This window comes from Microcaecilia unicolor, chromosome 1 (genome assembly GCF_901765095.1).
Source record: "Microcaecilia unicolor chromosome 1, aMicUni1.1, whole genome shotgun sequence".
In the NCBI taxonomy this organism is placed as follows: domain Eukaryota; kingdom Metazoa; phylum Chordata; class Amphibia; order Gymnophiona; family Siphonopidae; genus Microcaecilia; species Microcaecilia unicolor.
The window spans coordinates 32,040,865-32,061,917 of NC_044031.1; the positions used below are offsets into that span (position 1 = coordinate 32,040,865).

At 45.6% G+C, this 21,053-nt stretch overlaps 1 protein-coding gene across 1 annotated transcript in view; it reads left to right on the forward strand.

Annotated features, from left to right (window-relative positions):
- The first annotated feature begins 530 nt into the window (after positions 1-530).
- Positions 531-21,053, forward strand: part of LOC115464532 (zinc finger protein 585A-like) — a 512,786-nt gene continuing 492,263 nt past the window's right edge. Inside the window, exons 1-3 of the mRNA XM_030194902.1 lie at positions 531-654; positions 1,049-1,162; positions 1,551-1,667. Coding sequence (XP_030050762.1) covers positions 645-654; positions 1,049-1,162; positions 1,551-1,667 — 241 coding nt within the window. The 5' untranslated portion in view covers positions 531-644. The remainder of the gene's footprint in view (positions 655-1,048; positions 1,163-1,550; positions 1,668-21,053) is intronic.

Genomic DNA, 21,053 nt, shown 5'->3' on the forward strand with positions numbered 1-21,053 from the left:
ACAACATTCTTCTCTCCCTCTCATCTCTTCTACTTTCTCCTTCTTCCAACTACTTTATCAGCCCAACATGAGAGATTTCCAGTGTTCTCTAAGCAGCATATTTAAGGGAACATGTAGGGCTAGATTCTGTATATAGTGCTAAAAACAAATGAGCCTTAAGCGTTATTCTATAAATGGTGCTCCGAGTTGGATGCCGTTGATAGACCTGCCCATGCCCCTGTCACATCCATACCCCCATTTTGGATCTGGGCATAAAAATTAACGCACTGATCTTTATAGAATATCAAATTATTGCACCGAAAGTTGATTATTAGCGCCTAAGTATTGGGGCCAATTGGCTCATTTTGCAATTAAATTACGCATGTAAATTGGGTGCATGCAAGTTGAAGCACCGTATATAGAATTAGGGAACTAATGTACTAGAGATCTGATCTCATTGTCAGAGGTCATCTAACATAGTCTATACTATCTGTTACATAAACATCATAATGAAAGTGTGACTGAATGTGTCCTCCTGGCTATTCCAGGCATCGATCACGTTCAAGGATGTTGCTGCTTATTTTTTGGAAGTGGAGTGGGACATTTTAGGAGAATGGCAGAAGGAACTGTATAAGAGGGTCATCAAGGAGATTCATGACATTCTCATGTCACGAGGTAAATATGTCTTCTCTATCATGTACTGCACAAGCATATCAATTAGCATGGAAAAATCCCAGGTCCCATGGACACCCAAAATTTAGGACCTGGATTCTGATGTCATTCCATATCCAACAGGAACCAGTGAAGTAGCTCACTACAGCAGGCTCTGCAGAAGGTGCTGCTCTATTCTTAAACTGAAGGCTTCATAGTCTGTCTCCCTTTTCTATACCAAGAAAAATTTGGCACAGAAGACCAGAGAGAGGACTCGCCACCCAGATTTCTGGCTGAGAACTACAACTATTAGCTGCACACTACTCAGCTATACTGTGCAATGTGTAACTCCCTTCTGATGGTAACCAGATGTCAGAGAAGGTTCTAATTTAAATGTTGTTTTCCTACTTCTTAACAGGTTATTCAATTGCTAATCCTGATGTTATATTTAAGATTAAAAAGGAAGATGAGAAATATTTCACTCAACACTTTGAATGGGAGGGAAAAGAAAACCTGAATGATCCCACCAAGAGTAAGTAGATGTTTTGGTTTTAAACGGCTTTGCATTTTTACAGTGCCGTAGCGAGGGCAGCTGACACCCGGGGTGGGTCGCCACTGCGCACCCTCCCCCCCTGGGTGCAGCATGGTGCACCCCCCCTCGGCGCGCACCCTCCCCCCTCCGGAGTGCATTCTTACTTGCATTGAGAAGCAAGGGAGGGAGCAGGGAACCAGCTGCGCCGACACCTCCCCAGCGGCGTGCACCCAGGTTGGACCGCCCCCCCCCCCCCTTCCTACGCCACTGCGTTTTTATATCACAGGAGATGGATCATTAACATCAAACATTTGGAGACTTAAACTCTGTTTCCTAATTTAATACTATCAGATCCTTGGTGAAACCTTCTTGACATGTTTTCTCATAGCAGGTCTTCCAGTGGTAACCTCTGTGTTCTCACTGAGTGTTAAACAAGAGGAAAATCTCCCGTTTATGGATCATCCTGAATTAGAGACTTTTGAAGTGACTCACCCTTCTGTAACAAGTAAGTATAAAATTCTTTCTGCATATATTTACTAAAATCATTTGGGACCATTTAGGAAATCAGTGGTGGTGGGATGAGCCATCCTCCTCTCTCCTCCTCCCACTGTTTCCCTACTTTGGACAGAGTTGGCTGCCTGTGGACATGGAGGAGGCACCTGATGGAGATGGGTGTGCTTGGGGGTAAGATCAGGTCTACAAAATCCTTTATCTAGTGTCATGGGGTTGAGGAAATCTATACTATTGAATGGGCTGGTGGGAATAGAGAAGATAGTGGCAGGGGACATAACTGATGTAAGTGATAAAGTTTGACTTAGCCATGGAGTTTTTATATTGCTGGTGGGTTAGTACAAATCACAGTACGCAGTTGCATGATTTTGCATTCAGTGCAGCTCTTTAAATATTCTGTTAGTCTGGATTAAGTTAATGAGAACTGACATGGACTAGTTTCCTAAATTATATGACTGATGATATATGTGTTCACATGCTTAATGTGCATTAATGTTTCTATTTGCTTTGATGCGCTTCAGTATATTAGTCCTTAGGAAGTAATTCTACAAATTGGTGCCTCACTTTTGTGAATTTGTTAAAAAAAAAACAAAACTCCATGGAAAGGAATTAATCTAATCGTGGGTGAAGTTCACATACATTTCCTTAGCGTTCCTCCGGCCCGGCTCAGAATGTGACTGATGGGTTGTGCATGCCTTCCAGCAGATGGAGAAAAAAACTGTGACTCTAGCGAGCCCAATAAGAGCCCTTGCCAGCTAGAGAAAGATCCAGTAATCGCAGTCTCCAGCAGGTGGAAGGTGGTGAGCCCTTCTATTCTGTACTTTATTTCTCTTTGTGGTAAAGTTTCTTTGATTTAGTCCTGTGCATCTTTAAAAAAAAACCTGGTTCACAGAGGCAGAGGCCCGTGGGGGTCTCTTAGTGCCTCTGGTGTGTTACACTCGGGGGGCCGAGTCCCTCCCCCCATACCCTCCCTGATGATTTTTGGTGCTGGCTGCTTTATTTGATAGCTAGCATTCTTTATTAAAAAAAAACCAAGGTTTCCTCAAGCTCTTCATGGGAAGAGCTTTGGAGGCAGGGAGAGGCAGCTACTTAAAAAAAAGGGGGCCAACCGGTCTGTTATTTGCGAACAGAGCCGTGTTTTGGTCTGTTTTAAAACAAGCAGGGCAGCTCCTTTGGTCTTTTCCTGTGTTTCTAAACGCGCCTTTGCTTTCTTCTTTGTGATCAGCTGACAGCGATGTCGGAAAAACTTTGCCGCTGTTCTGTCTGTGAGCGGCGGGGTCTTGCTGCGAGTGGTGTGTGTAAATACTGCACCGCTGCAGAGGGTTTAGTGGAGCAGGGTGCAGGAGCCGGGAAATCGTCAGTGCCGTCGGCTTGGGGGTCCGATTTTGGCGTTTTAGCAGTGGTCGCGTCTCCCTCTCTCCCGGTGTCGGTTTCGGCAGGAAACGCCGCCATTTTGGGTGTCTCGTTGACTGCTGTGCCTCTACCTACTACTCAAACTCCCGTTTTGGCAGCGGGTGAAGGAGGATTTCCTCCTGAATTCGTGGTACAGATGTACCAAGCCTTTCTGCTGCACAAAGCTGCTCCTGTGGACCCTCCAGGAAAAAGATCTCTGGAGGGTACCTCTTTGGCTCAAAAACGGGTCAGACACTCTGTGGAGGCAGAAAAGGATTTTTCTTTTTCCCCTGATCAAGAAATGCCATCCTTAGAAGAGGAGGCGTGGTTTTCTGAGGAGCAGTTTTCTGAGGACCTGGAACAGACAGCAGATGCAGAAGAATCTCTTCCTGCGGAGGAGGATCCTTCGGTAGTAAGGATTTGACCTTCAGGAGCTTATTTCTCAGGTTTCTTCTACTTTGCGTTTTGATGACCAAGATATCCAGGTGACTGAGCCTAGAAAGGTGGATTTGCTGGTCAAGGGTATTCGCAGAGCAGGTAAGTCTTTTCCTATGCATCAAGATATTAGGGATATTATTCAGGCTCAGTGGGAGGTTGCTGATTCTGTTTTTAGGCTTGCGAGATCTATGGTCAGACTTTATCCGGTTCCTGATTCTGATAAAGATCTTTTGCAACCCCCAGTAATGGATGCGGTAGTTTCTGTGGTTACTAAGCGAAACACGGTATACCCAGGATCACCATATTGAATCTTTGCTGAAGAATTCCTTTGATGTTTCTGCTCTGGCAGTGCAGGCTGCAGTTTGTGGGTCCTTAGTAGCGAGAGCTTGTTTCCGCTGGTGAGAAAGGGTTTTGGTTCGTTCTTCGGATGATCTTTCAGCTATTGATGTTAAAGTGGCAAAGTTGGAAATGGGTTCGGCCTTTTTGGCAGATGCTCTTTATGATTTGCTTTGGGCTTCTTCTAAGTCTCTGGCTCTATCCGTGTCGGCCCATCGTACTCTATGGCTGCGTGGCTGGTCGGTGGATGCCGCTTCTAAGTCCAAACTTAGTAAATTTCCCTTTAAGGGTTCTTTTCTGTTTGGTGAAGAATTAGACAAGTTGGTGCATAGCCTGAGTGAGCTAAGGTGCCAAGGTTGCTGGAAGATCGTCCCAGAGGTTCTGGTCGTGGCAATTTCTCAGGTCGTCATCGGCCGGGCAGAGTTTTTCCGGTACAGCGCTCCAGATTTTTCCAAAGGAATTGGTCCTTTCGCGGAGGTCGTAGAGGAGGTCGAGAGGCAGGGAATTCCCTTTCCTCCTCCTCCCGTCCTCAACAGTGAAGGTTTGCGGGCCCAGCCTCTAGTCCAAGTAGGTGCTCGGTTGGCACAATTTCAAGGGAGGTGGGCCCAGATTACTTCGGACCAGTGGGTACTAGAGGTTATTCGAGACGGGTACGCCTTAGAGTTTGCTCATCCTTTGTCAGATGCTTTCCTAGAATCTCCTTGCCGTTCTCGCATCAAGGCCAGAGCAGTCAGGGATACTCTTTGCAGACTTCTGGACCTTCGAGCGATTTGTCCAGTCCCTTTGGCGGAACAGCGTCAAGGCTGTTACTCCATTTACTTTGTGGTACCCAAGAAAGAGGGTTCCTTACAACCGATTTTAGATCTCAAGGCGGTCAATCAAGCTTTCAAGGTGCCCTCGTTTCGTATGGAGACTTTGCGTACCATCATTGTTGCGGTCCGGTCCGGGGAGTTTCTGACTTCTCTTGATCTTACAGAAACCTATTTCTACATTCGTATTTGTCCTGCATGTCAACGTTTCCTTCGTTTTGCGGTGCTAGGTCACCATTTTCAGTTTCGGGCTCTTCCCTTCAGACTTGCAACTGCTCCTTGTACGTTTACCTAGGTCATGGTTGTTGTAGCTGCAGCTCTCAGAACGGAGGGCATTTTAGTCCATTCTTACTTAGATGATTTGTTGATCCGGGCAAAGTCTTACCACGAGAGTGTTCAGGTGACAGCTCGGGTGGTAGAATTCTTACAGTCCCTAGGTTGGATAGTCAATATGCAGAAGAGCCGTCTTCAGCCTTCTCAGTCGATATATGTAGGAGTCCTGTTCGACACAAAGCAGGGTCGCGTGTTTCTTCCGCCGGCCCGTGTCCTCAAGTTGCAGTCTCAGATTCGTCAGTTCTTGCAGAATTTGAGTCTGTGGGCAAGGGACTATCTACAGGTTCTGGGATCCATGGCGGCAACGATCGAGGCGGTGCCCTGGGCCAGGGCTCACATGAGGCTTCTCCAGAGGTCACTTTTGTTGAGATGGTCGTCCCAGATGGATTCTCTTCATCAAAGATTAGCACTTTCGCTCCAAGTGAGGACCAGTCTTCAATGGTGGCTTCAAGAGGCCAATCTGACCAAAGGTATGCCTCTGGATCAGCTCAGCTGGACTGTGGTGATGACAGATGCCAGTCTCCAAGGCTGGGGAGCTCACTTTCAGGGACAGTATGCTCAGGGTCTCTGGTCTCCGCAGGAGACATTTTTTTCAATCAACCTATTGGAGGCCAGAGAAATTCGTCTGGCGCTCCAGAGTTTTCTTCATCTTCTGAGGGGCGGAGCAGTCCGAGTGATGTCAGACAATGCCACCACGGTAGCATATATCAATCGGCAAGGAGGGACGAGGAGCCTACCATTGTAGTGAGATGCGTCGCTGCTGTTTCAGTGGGCGGAGGTCCATCTGGTAGCTCTATCAACGGCTCACATGGCAGGGGTCCTAAATGTTCAAGCAGATTTTGTCAGTTGTCACTTGCTCGATCACGGACAGTGGTCGCTAAGCGAAGTGGCGTTTCGGCAACTGGTCAATCGTTGGGGGTGTTCCAGGATGGATCTGTTTGCCTCCACTGGCAATTCAAAACTTCCTCTGTTCTTCAGTCATCGCAAGGATCCCAAAGCGCAGGGCTTGGACGCTTTGCTTCAATCCTGGCCAACCGGTCTACTGTATGCTTTTCTTCAATGGCCTGTTATAGGGCGTCTTGTTCAGAAGGTCGAGACTCACAGGGGGCGTCTGATCTTAATAGCACCGTATTGGCCTCGCAGACCTTGGTACGCCGACCTGCGGCGTCTTCTGATGTTCCCTTCAGACTTCCTGTCACGCAAGATCTGTTGACGCAGGGTCTGGTGGTTTTTCCGGATCCAGGTCGATTCTGTCTTACGGCCTGGCTCGTGACAGGACTAATCCGACTAAGAAAGCATTGCTACTATGCTTCGCTCTCATCGCCATTCTACCTCTTTGAATTATGTGGGCAGCTGGAGGATTTTTGAGGCGTGGTGTAAGGAGTTTAGTTTGTCTCCTTTTTGTGCCTCTGTTCCGCAAATTTTGGATATTTTGCAGCGGGGTTATGATAAAGGCCTTGCTTTGGCTTCTCTTAAAGTGCAGATTGCAGCTTTTACATGTTTTTGTGGTCGTGTCCAAGGGAGATCTCTAGCTAGTCATCCGGATGTGGTGCGTTTTTTGAGGGGGGTTAATCTTCTTCGTCCCCTGTCTCAATGTTTTTTTCCTTGTTGGGATCTGAATTTAGTTCTTTCGGTTCTTACTAAGCCTCCCTTCGAGCTTTGTCGTCCTGTACTCTGAAAGACTTGACTCTGAAGACAGTATTTTTGGTGGCTGTTCCTTCGGCTAGGCGAGTTTCGGAGTTGCAGGCGCTATCTTGTAGATCACCGTTTTTGGAGTTCTGTTCCGATCGAGTAGTTTTGTGGCCGGTTCCTTCCTTTCTTCCCAAGGTTGTGACTCGTTTTTATGTATCTCAGCCAGTGGTATTTCCTGTGTTAGGTTCTTTTTCCGGGTCAGAGGAGCAGCGGCATTTGAAGTGTTTGGATGTAAAACGGGTGTTGAAACACAAGTCTACTGATGACATTCTGCGATCCGATTGTTTGTTTATTCTGATGGGAGGGTCACGCAAAGGGTTCATAGCCTCTAAGCCCACTATTTCTCGGTGGCTTAAAGAAATGATTGCCTCAGCTTACCTTCTTTCTGGGAAACCTGTTCCAGAGCATGTTAAGGCTCACTCTACAAGGGATCAGGTAGCCTCTTGGGCAGAGCATTGTCTGGTGCCTCCGGAGGACATTTGTAGGGCAGCGACTTTGTCGTCTTTGCATTTTTTTTCTAAGCACTATCGTTTTGATGTCGTTAGTTGTCGGCGGATTGCTTTCGGAGCACACGTCTTGACGGCGGGGCTACTAGAGTCCCTCCCATAATTTCACTGCTTTGTTACTTCCCATCAGTCACATTCTGGCCGGTCCAGAGGGACGCTAAGGAAGGGTAAATTAGGCCTTACCTGCTAATTTGCTTTTCTTTATTCCCTCCGGACCGGCCCAGATCCCTCCCTTCAGATATCTGTGTTTTCAGGGGTTAAGAGATGTTTCTTTTTTTTCGGAGCTGTGTTGCTAGTTTTTGTAGTTTATTTCTTTATTTAAAAAAAAGAAAGAAAGTATTTTCTAAATGTCCTAAACAGTTCTGAGTCGCACTTATCTTAGACAGCTATGTAGTCGTGTCCCACCATCCACGGCCCGACTTTGGCCCGAGTTTCGGTGACTGCCTCAGGGTCCGTGGTATCAACCGACTAGCTGTGCTCCTGGAAAACACATAATAAAGTGTAATCACATCACTCTTTTCAATCGCAGCGACCTCCAGTAGTAACTCATGTATTCCTGACATTAAATGCTGCAGTTCTTACTCTCTGTTACATGCTAGCAAAATGGCTTCCCTTTATGAAGCCTGACGTCAGACGCTCAATAAAGTAATGAACCAATGGGGAGACGGCTACCCACCCCACGTGCGTAATGACAAGGTCAGTCCTTATAATGTTTTTAATGCAGGTATTTAAAAAAACTTTCAGAAAAACTGATTCCATTCAATTCTGGTGTTAATCCCATGCGGGTGTAGAGTGTTCAACCGATGAATCCATCGTTCTTCTTGCTGTAATAGGCGGAGTTTCTTATCACCTTCCCTGACATTCCAATTGAGTTGCTGGAGTACTAAGCATCTTAAAGTGTCAAATGCATGCCCTTCTTTAATGCAATGTGCTGCTAACGGAGCTGTCATTTTGTGGGTGTTGACATTGCTTTTATGTTCAACTAATCTTGTGGACAATCTTCGTGACGTCTGACCTACATAAAGTTTATTACACCTGCAGATAATGCAATAAAGTACCCATTCCGATGTGCAGGATGTACTATGATATAAATTATAGATCCTATTTGACTGTGGATCAATAAATTCTTTTGTTTCAAGCATCATCCAACACATGCTACAGTTGCCACATCTGATGTGTCCTTTTTCGCTAGCACGTTCTATCCTGGGTTGTCTCAAAACTGTGGGCGATAAAATTTCTTTTAGATTCCGTCCCCTACTAAAAGACAACCTCAACTCTGTTTTGTCCAACCCTGGTAATGTCTGCAATACATGCCAGTTGTTCTTTATAATATTTGCAACTTTAGTGGACATACTGCTGTAACGCAACACACATGTGATCGGTTCACTGTCAGGTGTCTTGTCTTTGTTTCTTTGCATGAAGAGATAATCTCAGTTATTGTATTTGGCGCGTCTGTAGGCTTTATAAATAATCTCCTCTGGGTAACCCCTATTTTTTAATCTTGCACCTAATTCCTTGGCTTTCTCTCTGAACTCAGAATCTTCAGAACATATCTGTCTGTAGCGAATAAATTGGGAAAAGGGCAAGCTATCTTTAAGCTTTTTGGGATGGCAACTCCTATACTCCAAAAATGCGTTTCTATCCGTTGTTTTCCGAAAAACTGTAGTGTGCAGCTCTCTATCCTTCTTAATGATGAGCACATCCAAGAAAGATATAGATTTAATATCAAACTGTACAATGAACCTAAGAGTAGGGTGACAACTGTTCAAATAGTCAGTAAATTGATTTAATTCGTCCTTAGATCCCGTGGGACACAACTACATTTATTTATTTTTTTTGTTAGATTTGTACCCCGCGCTTTCCCACTCATGGCAGGCAACAACAGCGGCGGGCAATGGAGGGTTAAGTGACTTGCCCAGAGTCACAAGGAGCTGCCTGTGCCTGAAGTGGGAATCGAACTCAGTTCCTCAGGACCAAAGTCCACCACCCTAACCACTAGGCCACTCCTCCACATAGCTGTCTAAGATCTGATCTGGCTCAGTTTGTACCCTATAGTAACATTTGAAAAGGCAGTAGTAGCTGATGTACCATTGCTATTTTTAAAATCAAAACTATGTGGGGGAAATGCCTGAGGAAAAAGTACTGGGGCATTGAGAGCATGATGCCTGATGAAAAAAGAGGATTCACATGATGGTATGGTGAGAACAAACATAACTTGTTTGATTTACAGAAGGAAAGGGCCTTCTACTGTAAAAAGCCTGTGTCCTGAATAGAGAGGAAATGACAGAGAGGGTTGTGGAGGTAGAAATACCCAGGGGTGGGGCAGCGACCCAAAGGAATTGTATAGATATGTTCCAGTACATTCCACTTGCTTCCGTGTGTATGGCCATGTTCAGGTTCATGTGTTTAAAATCGTGAACCATAACTGTGCTGTCGACTGATGATGATCATTGGCAGACCGCTAGTATCCATTGGCTGATGTACACCGAGGACAAAGAAAACAAAAGTGGGTGGCGAAATGCAGATGGGTGACTACTTTTTCAAAGGTTATGCCATCGTTAACGGCGAGCGCACTGCCTTTGAATTTAACGGGTGTTTTTACCACGGCTGTATGAACTGCTGATTCTAAAAAACAGAATCTGCTGGGTTTCTCAACTACAAAACATAGTGCAAGACAAATTACCTAAAAGAGAAATGGTTTAAGGTCGTCAGTATTTGGGAACATGAGTGGGAGAATTTGGTTACTACTACTACTACTTAGCATTTCTATAGCGCTGCCAGGACCTTCCCTCCCTGTGTCCCGCCTTCGCGGAAACAGGAAGTTATATCAGACGAGGGAGGGAAGGTCTGAAGAGAGGCGATCTGCGACTGCCGCTTTGAATGCAGAGGGCCCGGAGCCATGGAGGCAGGCAGGTGAGACTGGGGACTGCAGCGGCGGGGGGGAGTGACGGGGGGCGGCAGCGGCAGGGGGAGTGATGGGTGGTGGCAGCGGTGGGGAGGCGGGGCGGCCTTGCCCCTGCCTAGTCTCTCAGCAGCCCTGGGTTTTACTATCCCTGCAGATGCATTATAGAAGTCACAGACTGGGAAACGGATCTGTGTGGGGGTTTCTCATTCTTTGTCAAATCTCACAGGACTGGCTGCAGAAACCATCTCTGCAGGGCACGATCTCACGTAGATGTCTTGAAAACAGGATTGTTGTGAGAGGGGGAAGATGTGCTCCCTAGCTTTGTTACATTTGCTATACTTAACTTTTTTAAAACTTATATGATTCTTAGGTTAACACTGCTACAGCAAAATTAAGCATTTAAAAAGGAAAAAAAAAGTTTGGTAATCTGTATCGAAAAACAACAGCATAAAATAGTTGTTGTTTCTTTTGTTTTTAAACATCTCATACTGTGCCATTACGGCTTTCTTACAAAAAGAGAAAAAAAGCAGGAAGGCCCCTGTAAGTTTGATTATATTGTGTAATGCAAAACAACCCCCTGTATAGAAGCATTTTCTATCTGACTGCAGCCTGTTGGGCTGCTGGTTTTACTATTGTCACGATGGTGACTATTTGCCTTGGCTGTGCTCACCTCGCCCTCTGGTGGCCTCAGGCTGCCATAGACTGTCTTGCTGTCTCCCTACTAGAGAGCTGCACGGCCTCCGTCCCCGCGGGAATCCCGTGGAATCCGCGGGATTCCCGCGGGGACAGAGGCAGTTCCTGCGGGGTTCCCGCGGGGATGGAACCAGTTCTGCGGACTTCCTGTGGAAGTGTAAGCTGCACCTGCACCAGCCTCTCATCTACCGAATACCAATTTCTTTGAGTGCTGTCTCCTCCTCCTCCTCCTCTTCTTCCTTGCTTTAACAGCATAAATGTGGAAAGTCTTCCATTAAGGAGGTGGTAGAGTCACAAATGATGATGGAATTCAAAAAAGCGTGGGATGAACACAGAGGATCTCTAATTAGAAAATGGAAGTTATATAAAAGCTAACCTTAAATGGCTGCATGTGTGTGGATGTGTCAAGTGACACTTAGATAGCGACTCTGGCTGTGATGAACTAGGGCTGATACCTCGCAGACTTGTATGGTCTGTGTCTCATACATGGCAATCTGGTGTAGGATGGGCTGGAAAGGGCTTAGACAGCAACTTCAGTGGCTGGAACATGAGGACAGTGCTGAACAGACTTTTACGGTCTGTGTCCCATAAATGAGAACATGAATAGGCTGGAGTGGGCTTCGATGGCAACGCCAGCAGTTGGAACATAATGATGGGGCCAGATAGACTTCTGTGGTCTTTGTTCCAGAAACACGAAAGAAAGACCATAATCAAGTATATAATATCACACTCATTGATTTAATGATGAATTGATCAAGAGTGTGATTATTGGGCAGAGTGGATGGACCGTTCAGGTCTATTTGCTATCACTTACTATGTTACTATTAATCCTCTTTGCTCCCAGGCTGGTGCACAGACCTCAGCTCTGACACAGGCACTAGAATCAGATGTCACCTGACCTACTGGCACGTGCATGTGGCGACCTCTCAGCACACACTGCCAGTGAATCGGAGACAAATCTTACATGTGCGCACCAGAGTGTTCCAAGTTCCAGCTTCCGTTCCTTCCTTGCCTACAGTGCTGTGGCTCAAATCCAGAGAGAGACTGAGGGAGCTGACTGGAATTTTCTTTTATGTACTATTAAATTCTTACGGGGATGGGTGGGGATGGGTTAAATTCTTACGGTGTTGAGACTCTCCAGCGCTCTTGCAAAAGTGACAGGAGGAGGTTGTTGAATTTCATCAGCATGTGCCTCGCTGCTCATTTCTTCATTTGTTCCATCATCAGCCATTGTTGCCTGCATATAGGAGCATATCTCAATATCAGTGCTGTCTTCAGCTGTTTGTAGATTGTAATCAACAGCTACGTAGCGATGGAACTCCTCTTCAGTAAAACCGGCTGGGATGTCAATAACCTTTTCATCTGTTTGCAACAGCTGCACCTGTTTCATCCCTCTCTGCATCCTTAACAAAGCTTGCCCGCTTGTAGCAGTTCACAATGGTTGCCTGTGTAACATGATTCCAGGCTTCTTTCTGCATATGTAGTAAATCCAACAGTGATAGATTACGAGCCAGTTCAACAGCAGGTTTATCCTTGCCAGTCTGGTCATCCATAACGCTCATCAGATGACGTAGCACAAGAGCCCGATAATGTTGTTTGAAATTGGCTATTATGCCCTTATCCAGAGGTTGGATCAGAGAGGTAGTGTTTGGTGGCAGGAAGACCACCTTGACGTTAGACAGTCTGACATCATCCCTGTGTGCAGCACAGTTATCACAAAGCAGCAAAATCTGACACTTTTGCGCCCGCATTCTAGTGTCTAACTTCTTTAACCACTGCTTCCAAATTTCCCCAGTAATCCACGAATTTGTGTTAGCCTCGTATGACACAGGAAGTCGCTAAACTTTCTTGAAGCAATGGGGCTGTTTGCTCTTTCCAGTGACGAGGGGTTCCAACTTCTCACTCCCATCCATATTGCAACAAAGGAGGATTGTCAGTCGATCCTTCAATGTTTTACCTCCAGTAGTTTCGGCATGTTTGAATGCAAGTGTTCCATCAGGAATCGCTCGCCAGTAGAAACCATTTTCGTCAGCTTTGAAAATGTCACGAGGTGCAAACTCGTTCAAGATGGTAGGAAGAACTGAAACAACCCAATTTTCAGCACCAACGTCATCAGCGTCTTGTTTCTCACCATGCTGTTTCTTGAATTTTATGCTATTCGTTTCCTTCCATCTTTCCAGCCATCCAACAGTGGCTTTGAATTCAGTCAGTCCAAAACTTTCTGCTACCTGGTTAGCTTTCTCCGTAAGTAGTGGACCACTGACAGGAAACTGTCTGCTCCTGACTCGAGAAACCCACCAAAGAAGAGCATCTTCTACCTCCTCAGCTTTTCCCGCATGTTTTCATTTCCGTTGTGGATTTGTATTGTTTTGCCAGTCTTCCAGAAGCTGGTCTTTCTGCTTCAAGATACGTGAAATTTGACTGGGATTGACACCATATTCTTTAGCAATAGATGCTTGACTTTCTTTGTTTTCTAATTTTTGATAAGATATAATATAGCCAGAGACCCCCACTGGAATGGTGGAGGGCTGGGCCATGGAGCTCAGGCTACTAGAGACACTGGTCAAGTCAGAAATCTGATGGTTGACATAACTAGAAGCTTGCTGGAAAAGCATGGCTTAGTAGTTAGGTCAAGAAATATGAAAACAAAATGGAAGATTTAATATTAGTTACAAAATGGAATTTTCTCTAAACTAAGTTAGAAAAACAAGTTGAGAAACAAGTGCGTCATGCCAGGTGTAAGGAAATGATTGAGAAAAAGGGGGTGTGAACTTTCCAATTAAGCAAGATTGTGGTCAGCTAGTTTGGGATAAACAAGTTTAACACTGTAGCTTATGGGCCCCATTACTTAGAATGGAGATAGGAGAATATATAAGGCGGGTAGATTTAGGGCGTGCCAGAAGACCTTTTGACTTGCTACACGAAGTGCTGTCTGACTGCCCACCCATCTGCTTGTATTCCTGATCCTGTTGTATTATTGTGGTAAGCTATAATAAAGGTAATTATCCTTATAACTTTCCTTCTCACTCCTTTCTATAGAATATCTAGAGAATTAAATAAACCTCTGGATAAAATGCTTGATAATAATACACATAAATTAATGGACATTAGAAGTGAGTCAGATAAGCGCAAACATATCATAGACAGCCTTCAAGGGAACATCTCTGGTAGATGGTTGGTTTGCCAACCTATTAGAGAAGGTCTTCATGGGTCTATCCATCCCTAGATAAAAACATTTTTTAAGAACTTATATTCGTTCAGGCAGTGTTAAAGTCTTACAGTTCCGCCGCCACCACGATGACGACCCCGGTGCATGCTCCAACAACATTCTTTCCCCTAATCTGCCTGTGGCAATTAAAGAGGCGATAAATTTGAAATCTCGGTTGTCACGCGCCAATCGGCTTCCATATTCCATGTGTACGCTTATGCGGAGTCTTTCCTGCAGAGGAACGGTCTTGAACCATGCATATAAGCGAATCTTGCACTTATCAGTGGTGCGCTAAAACGAAGTTTGTTCCCATAGAAATTTGACCGAAGTACGGCATGCAGTTAAACAGAGCATGCTCTTATCCGACGTGCACTTAAATGGAGTGCACTGTACTCTGTTCTTTCACTTACGCCCGTTCCTCATTCTGCTGCATCAGAATGTCATAACAGATCGTGAGTTCTGCAGTCACACTGAAGTTCAGGTTAAAGTCATGAGCCTGTAAGATTTTCTCTCATTTTAGATCCTGAACCAAAGTCTCAGGCCTTGAATCAAAGCTCTTAGCTATGATGATAATATACAGTGTGTTTAGTAACGTTATAGAAATGATTAGTAATAAGGGGTAAACTGCCAATACCTGCCTGATAGTTCAGTGTGTCACTTGAACCCAGAATAGGAGGCTCCTTCTTTTACTGTGGGGGGTTGTTTCAGTCCCCCTCCACTTTCTAAGCTATTCAGATATTCAGCTGCAGCAGTAAGTGGCATCTGAGTCGCTAACAGCCAGATATTCAGACTGGTGTCCGGTTAACATTAGTGCATAAAGTTAAGACAGCGTTTTTGCTATCCTAACTTTGGGGTTCTGTTACAAAGCTGCGGTAAAAAGTGGTCTGCAGTAGTGTGCAGCATGCCAAAGCCACTCTTTACCACAGCTGGCAATTCTGTTTATTTAAATGGAGGTCATTAATGGCCGTGTGCTAATGAAAATATTGGCATGCAGCGATTTAGGAGGCGGTAAGGGCTCACATGCTAGCCCGGAGGTAATTGGACAGCATTCGGCGATGGCCATATACCGCTGGGCATACCTACTCCCCACCCCCATGCTAGAAAATAGAAAATATTTTCTGGTGTGGCAAATAGAAAACTACTGCAGGGCTCCTGGGTGCGGCCTGCGGAAGTGCTGTATTGCCGCACAGTAACCCTACCGCCGCTTTGTAAAAGGGCCCCATTATGAAGTTACTTAGCTGCTTAGCAGACTGAAAGCCGCCACTAACTGGCTAAGTAGGTGCTCTTTCCACACTCTGCCCCCAGTCCGTCTCTAATCTGGTTAGGAAATGGCCGGTTAGCGGTGATATTCGGTTGTAGTAATCAGTTAAATGCCACTGAATATTGATCTATAGCAATTAGATGAACAATCTGCTTAAAATAATTACTGATAGCAGAGATTTCCATTATGTTTATGCAGTAGCAGAATCCACAACAGAGCTGCCTGTAGCTCTTGAAGAAAGGAGTTGTCCACTTCAATATTAAAATGATCAGGTTACTGTTAAGAATATATTTCTGATGATGATCAGCACAGCAGCACCCTTTTTTCTTTTTTTGTCTGTGTACAAATGGAGGTGACTATGAAAACAGCGTAATTCTAAGCACTTACAGGCTGTGTGGGAACTTTTTTTTTAAAACATATTTTACTATATTTTTCCTGCAACAGGCTCCCGCAATGTCAAGCCTGACATATTATTCCAGTTTGAGCAAGAGGGATTTGGGACTGAGCCTCAGGAATCTGAGGAAAGAGGAAATCTGACCACCACAGCCACGTGTGAGGAACTGCATCAAACAGGTGATGTAGCTTGAATTAAAGCTAGAAGCAAACTGATTCAAACATGTCCTAGAAGAAAGACAGCTCCTCTGGACCAGGCACAGTGAGAATGAGGTGTTTTAATCATGGTCCCTGCTTCTAAGTTCTAACCTTTGTCGTGTGGATAATGTAATTGTTATGTTTCCCTTATTTTTACTTTTCTCCTTACATTATCTGATTTGCCTCTTTCCTTCTCTTTGGGGCATAAAGCAGTATTTGGACATTTTTCTCATAAAATCATCCAAATTAGTATATTAAAAACCTATTTTTCAGATGTTTTTCTATGATTTTCGTCTGTAGTGCGTCCAAATCTCAAGCAGGGGTATCGGGGGGGGGGGGGGGGGGGGGGGGGAGGGCGTTAAGAGCGGAATTTGGACATTCCTAAGACTTGGATGTTTTTTGGCCATAACTGACCAGATGACCACTGGAGGGAATTAGGGATGACCTTCTCTTACTCCCTCAGTGGTCACTGATCCCCTCCCATCCCCCCAAAATATGATTAAAAACATTAATTGCCAGCCTCAGATGTTATACTAAGGTCCATTAGAGCAGCTTTCAAGTCCCTGCTGTGATCGTCTGTTCCGGTACCGGTGGTGCTTGTGCCGTCGGTACCGTTGATAGATGCGGCGGCTGTGGTGAGGTCTGCGACTCCGGTGCCGCTTGCGGCTTCAGCCTCGGCTGCCACCCAGGATGACTCCCTGTCGACATCGATGGAGGGAGCTTCATCGCCGACGGCGCGGGAGTCCACTTTTCAACATCGCCATCGAGGACATGGTTCCTCGGCGTTGAGACGGGCCCGGCTTCGGACTACAGTCAGAGAACTAGTGTCCGATTCCGAGGGGGAGGCCTCATGGGAGGCAGAGGAGAACCCAGATATTTCTCTGATGAGGAGTCTTGTGGGTCTCCCTTCTGATCCTACTCCTTCACCAGAGAGAAAGCTTTCTCCCTCGGAGAGTCTGTCTTTCTCTTCCTTTGTGCGGGAAATGTCTACGGCCATTCCCTTCCCTGTGGTAACTGAGGATGAGTCCACAGCCGAGATGTTCGAGGTCCTTGACTATCCTTCGTCACCTAAGAAGTCGTCCACTGTTCCTCTACATAATGTCCTTAAGCAGACATTGCTGGTGAACTGGATGAAACCGTTAACTAATCCCACCATTCCCAAGAAGGTTGAGTCCCAGTATCGGATTCACGGGGACCCGGAGTTGATGAAGACCCAGTTGCCTCACGACTCTGCGGTTGTGTATTACACTCTCAAGAGGGCCAAGAGTTCTAGAGATTATGCCTCAGCGCCCCCAGGGCGGGAGTCCAGAACTTTGGACTCTTTTGGGAGGAAGGCCTATCATTCCTCTATGCTCATCTCCAAGATTCAGTCGTACCAGCTCTACACGAGCATCCACTTGCGGAATAATGTGAAGTAACTGGCGGACTTGGTCGATAAGCTCCCTTCGGAGCAGGCCAAGCCTTTTCAGGAGGTGGTCAGGCAGCTGAAGGCGTGTCATAAATTCCTGTCCAGGGATGCTTACGACTCTTTTGATGTTGCATCCAGGGCCGCTGCTCAGGGTATAGTGATGCGCAGAGTCTCATGGCTGCGTGCCTCTGACATGGAGAATCGAGTCCAGCAGTGGATTGCGGATGCTCCTTGCCGGGGGGGGATAATATTTTCGGCGAGAAGGTCGAGCAGGTGGTAGAGCAGCTCCACCATCGGGAAACCACCCTCGACAATCTCTCCCACAGAGCGCCTTCAGCATCTACCTCATCAGGTAGACGTTTTTACAGAGGAAGGAGGACTGCTCCCTATACTTTTAATAAGTGTAGGTACAATCCACCTTCCCGACAGCCTGCTCAGGCTAAGCCCCAGTGTTGCAGGAATTGATGCATGAATTAGTGGTACTTCAGGAGTCAAACAGCACACACCAGAATGAGAGAGAAATCTTCTTTATTTGCCAGCAAACAAAGTAGGACATCAGTTCTAGCTCTCTTCTCTCTCTCTCAGCTCTCTGGATGTTATGGCTTCTGTCTCAGCTGCTTCTCTTCCTCTGCTGTCTTCCTTCAGCTCTCTTTCTTCTGTCCGTTCCTTCTCTTCTGTCTGTTCCTTCTGACGTAAGCTGCTTCTGCTCCCACTTAAATACAGTTCTATCCCCCTCCTAGCCCCCCTTACTCTCCAGATGGTAAGAATCTCAACCAATCGTCTCTATACATTACTTCAAAAATATCAGTTACATAGGTTTAATATTTCTCAAACTGACCTATGACCTGGGGCCCCTCAAGCTAGACAATATGGCACCAGAACTCTTGCATTTTCTTTATGATTAATTTTTCAGCTATAACTTAACTGGGTTCACTTAGAGGCTAAGGGATATTCTTACTTAATGGTACAGTCTTACACTTAGCTAATCAATCAAGGAGAAGCTTTTCCTGACCTTTTTCACCCACCAGCTCCATACATTAAACCAGCCAGGACTGCAAATAAGTCAAACCACATGTTGACCTCTTCACTGCAGTCTTACTTAGAAAGTCAGACACTGATTTGTAATACAGAATTGAAAAAGAGATTCTACATATTAATAACACACAGAATGCAACCATATTCTAGAATAAGCAGAATCAGTATTCCTTATAAGACATATTCTAATATCAAGAACTTCTAAATCTAACTATTTTCTTCTAATACAGTATTTCTGCCTAATCTTAAACTACAGTATGTCTGGCTCATGCCTGCTACAAAGCTGTTCAGTATGCCTAATAGAGCTCAGCAAGCTAGATTTCTAATAATCTATCCCATCTGGCATTCCTTTACTTTGCTTGCAAGGTAAAAAGTTGAAATTGAAATAAGAATTCAACACCACTTTTAATATCATTTCTTATATATAATTATGCCCATGCTGTCTCACCAGGGCGCTCGTTCACGTCAACAGCGTGCGCCTCGACAGGCCCCTGCAGCTCACCAGCAAAAGCAAGGGACGGGCTTTTGACTGGCTCCAGTTGAGCATAGCCGCTGTAAATGTGTCTATGTTGGACGATCTGCCGGTCGGAGGGAGGTTAAAACTTTTTCACCAAAGGTGGCCTCTCATAACCTCCGATCGATGGGTTCTCCAAATAGTCCAGCTAGGATACTCCCTCAATTTCCCTTCTCCACTACTGCCAACTCCAGACTTCGCGCCTTCTGTCTCGCTGCACCCTACGCCTGGAATAAACTTCCTGAGCCCCTACGTCTTGCCCCATCCTTGGCCACCTTTAAATCTAGACTGAAAGCCCACCTCTTTAACATTGCTTTTGACTCGTAACCACTCGCCTCCACTTACCCTCCTCTCTTCCTTCCCGTTCACATTAATTGATTTGATTTGCTTACTTTATTTATTTTTTGTCTATTAGATTGTAAGCTCTTTGAGCAGGGACTGTCTTTCTTCTATGTTTGTGCAGCGCTGCGTATGCCTTGTAGCGCTATAGAAATGCTAAATAGTAGTAGTAGTAGTAGTAGTAGTAATTTGATATCCAAACCTCCAAATTGTCCACCGGGAGCTCAGTCCTTCAGCTTCCAACACAGGCAGGTACTTGCAGAGGAACTCTCCGTTCTTCTCAGTGCCAATGCGGTCGAGCCCGTTCCACTGGGGCAAGAAGGGCTGGGATTCTATTCCAGGTACTTCCTTGTGCAAAAGAAAACAGGGGGGATGCGTCCCATCCTAGACCTAAGGGCTCTGAACAAATATCTGGTTGGAGAAAAGTTCAGGATGGTTTCCCTGGGCACCCTTCTTCCCCATGATTGAAATAATGGGTCCTGCCAGCTCTGTCTGTGCAGCAGAAGCCATGGGCTTTCTACTATCCTGAAAAGGATTGTATGTTTCCTCTAAATACTTAATTACCGCAACCTTGTATCTGCTCATGACAGTTTTACACAGTCCTCGCAGTAGCCAGTTCAATAATTAGAAAGAAACCCAGTATCAATAGATAGTTTATTAGGATCAGCATCTCACCCAAAGGCAGTACAGGCAACCAGCACTTCATGACACGTCTACAGCTTTCTGGAGTCTTCTGAAGTCTTCTGCCTTCTGATCTAATACCCTCAGACTGCCTTGGACCCTAGCTTTCTCACCAGAAACTCTTTGGCGCTTATCAGTTGATAAGAATGACTTCACAAGTTCTCAAGCCCTAAGTATAAACAAAATGTGTTTAGAGCAACATCTGTGAAGAAATGACTTTATCGGTCATCTTGCTCTCTTCAGCTCCCCCTTCTACTTGCATCTGACCCTCTCTACTATCTTCATTTTAATCAAAACATTTATCTCATGACTTCTCACAGGTGCCAGTTCCAGCATTGTTGACAGAGCAAATGCCCCCTCCCTTGCCAGCTCTTTGGGAACTCACTCACTTCAGCTTGAGCTGCAGTGAAGTATATTTTGTATCGGACATGATTTTTTATTTTAAGAGGCCTAGCTCTTAGCCTGAGCCATTGGCCTGTATTTCACCGAGAGCAACAGCTAGCATATTTCTACATGATTCAGGAGAATGATTGGCTATGCTCTCTGGACTTAAAGGATGCTTATACACACATCCTGATACTTCCAGCTCATAGGCAGTATCTTCGATTCCGTCTGGGAGCCCAGCACTTCCAGTATTGTGTGCTGCCCTTTGGTCTCGCGTCTGTGCCCCAGGGTGTTTACAAAATGCCTGGCGGTAGTTGCCAGCAACGCTACGCAGACTGGGAGTGCATGTGTTCCCTTATCTCAATGATTGGCTGGTGAAGAACTCCTCGGAGGCAGGAGCTCTGCGGTCCATGCAGATGACTATTCAACTCCTGGAGCTACTGGGGTTTGTTATAATTACTACTACTGTTTAGCATTTCTATAGTGCTACAAAGCGTACGCAGCGCTGCACAAACATAGAAGAAAGACAGTCCCTGTTCAAAGAGCTTACAATCTAATAGACAAAATAAAGCAAGCAAATCAATTAATGTGTAGAGGAAAGAGGAGAGGAGGGTAGGTGGGGCGAGTGGTTACAAGTCAAAAGCAATGTTAAAGAGGTGGGCTTTCAATCTAGATTTAAAGATGGTTAAGGATGGGGCAAGACGTAGGGGCTCAGGAAGTCTATTCCAGGCGTAGGGTGCAGCGAGACAGAAGGAGCGAAGTCTGGAGTTGGCAGTAGTGGATAGGGAACAGATAAGAAGGATTTATCCATGGAACGGAGTGCACGGGAAGGGGTGTAGGGAAGGACAAGTGTGGA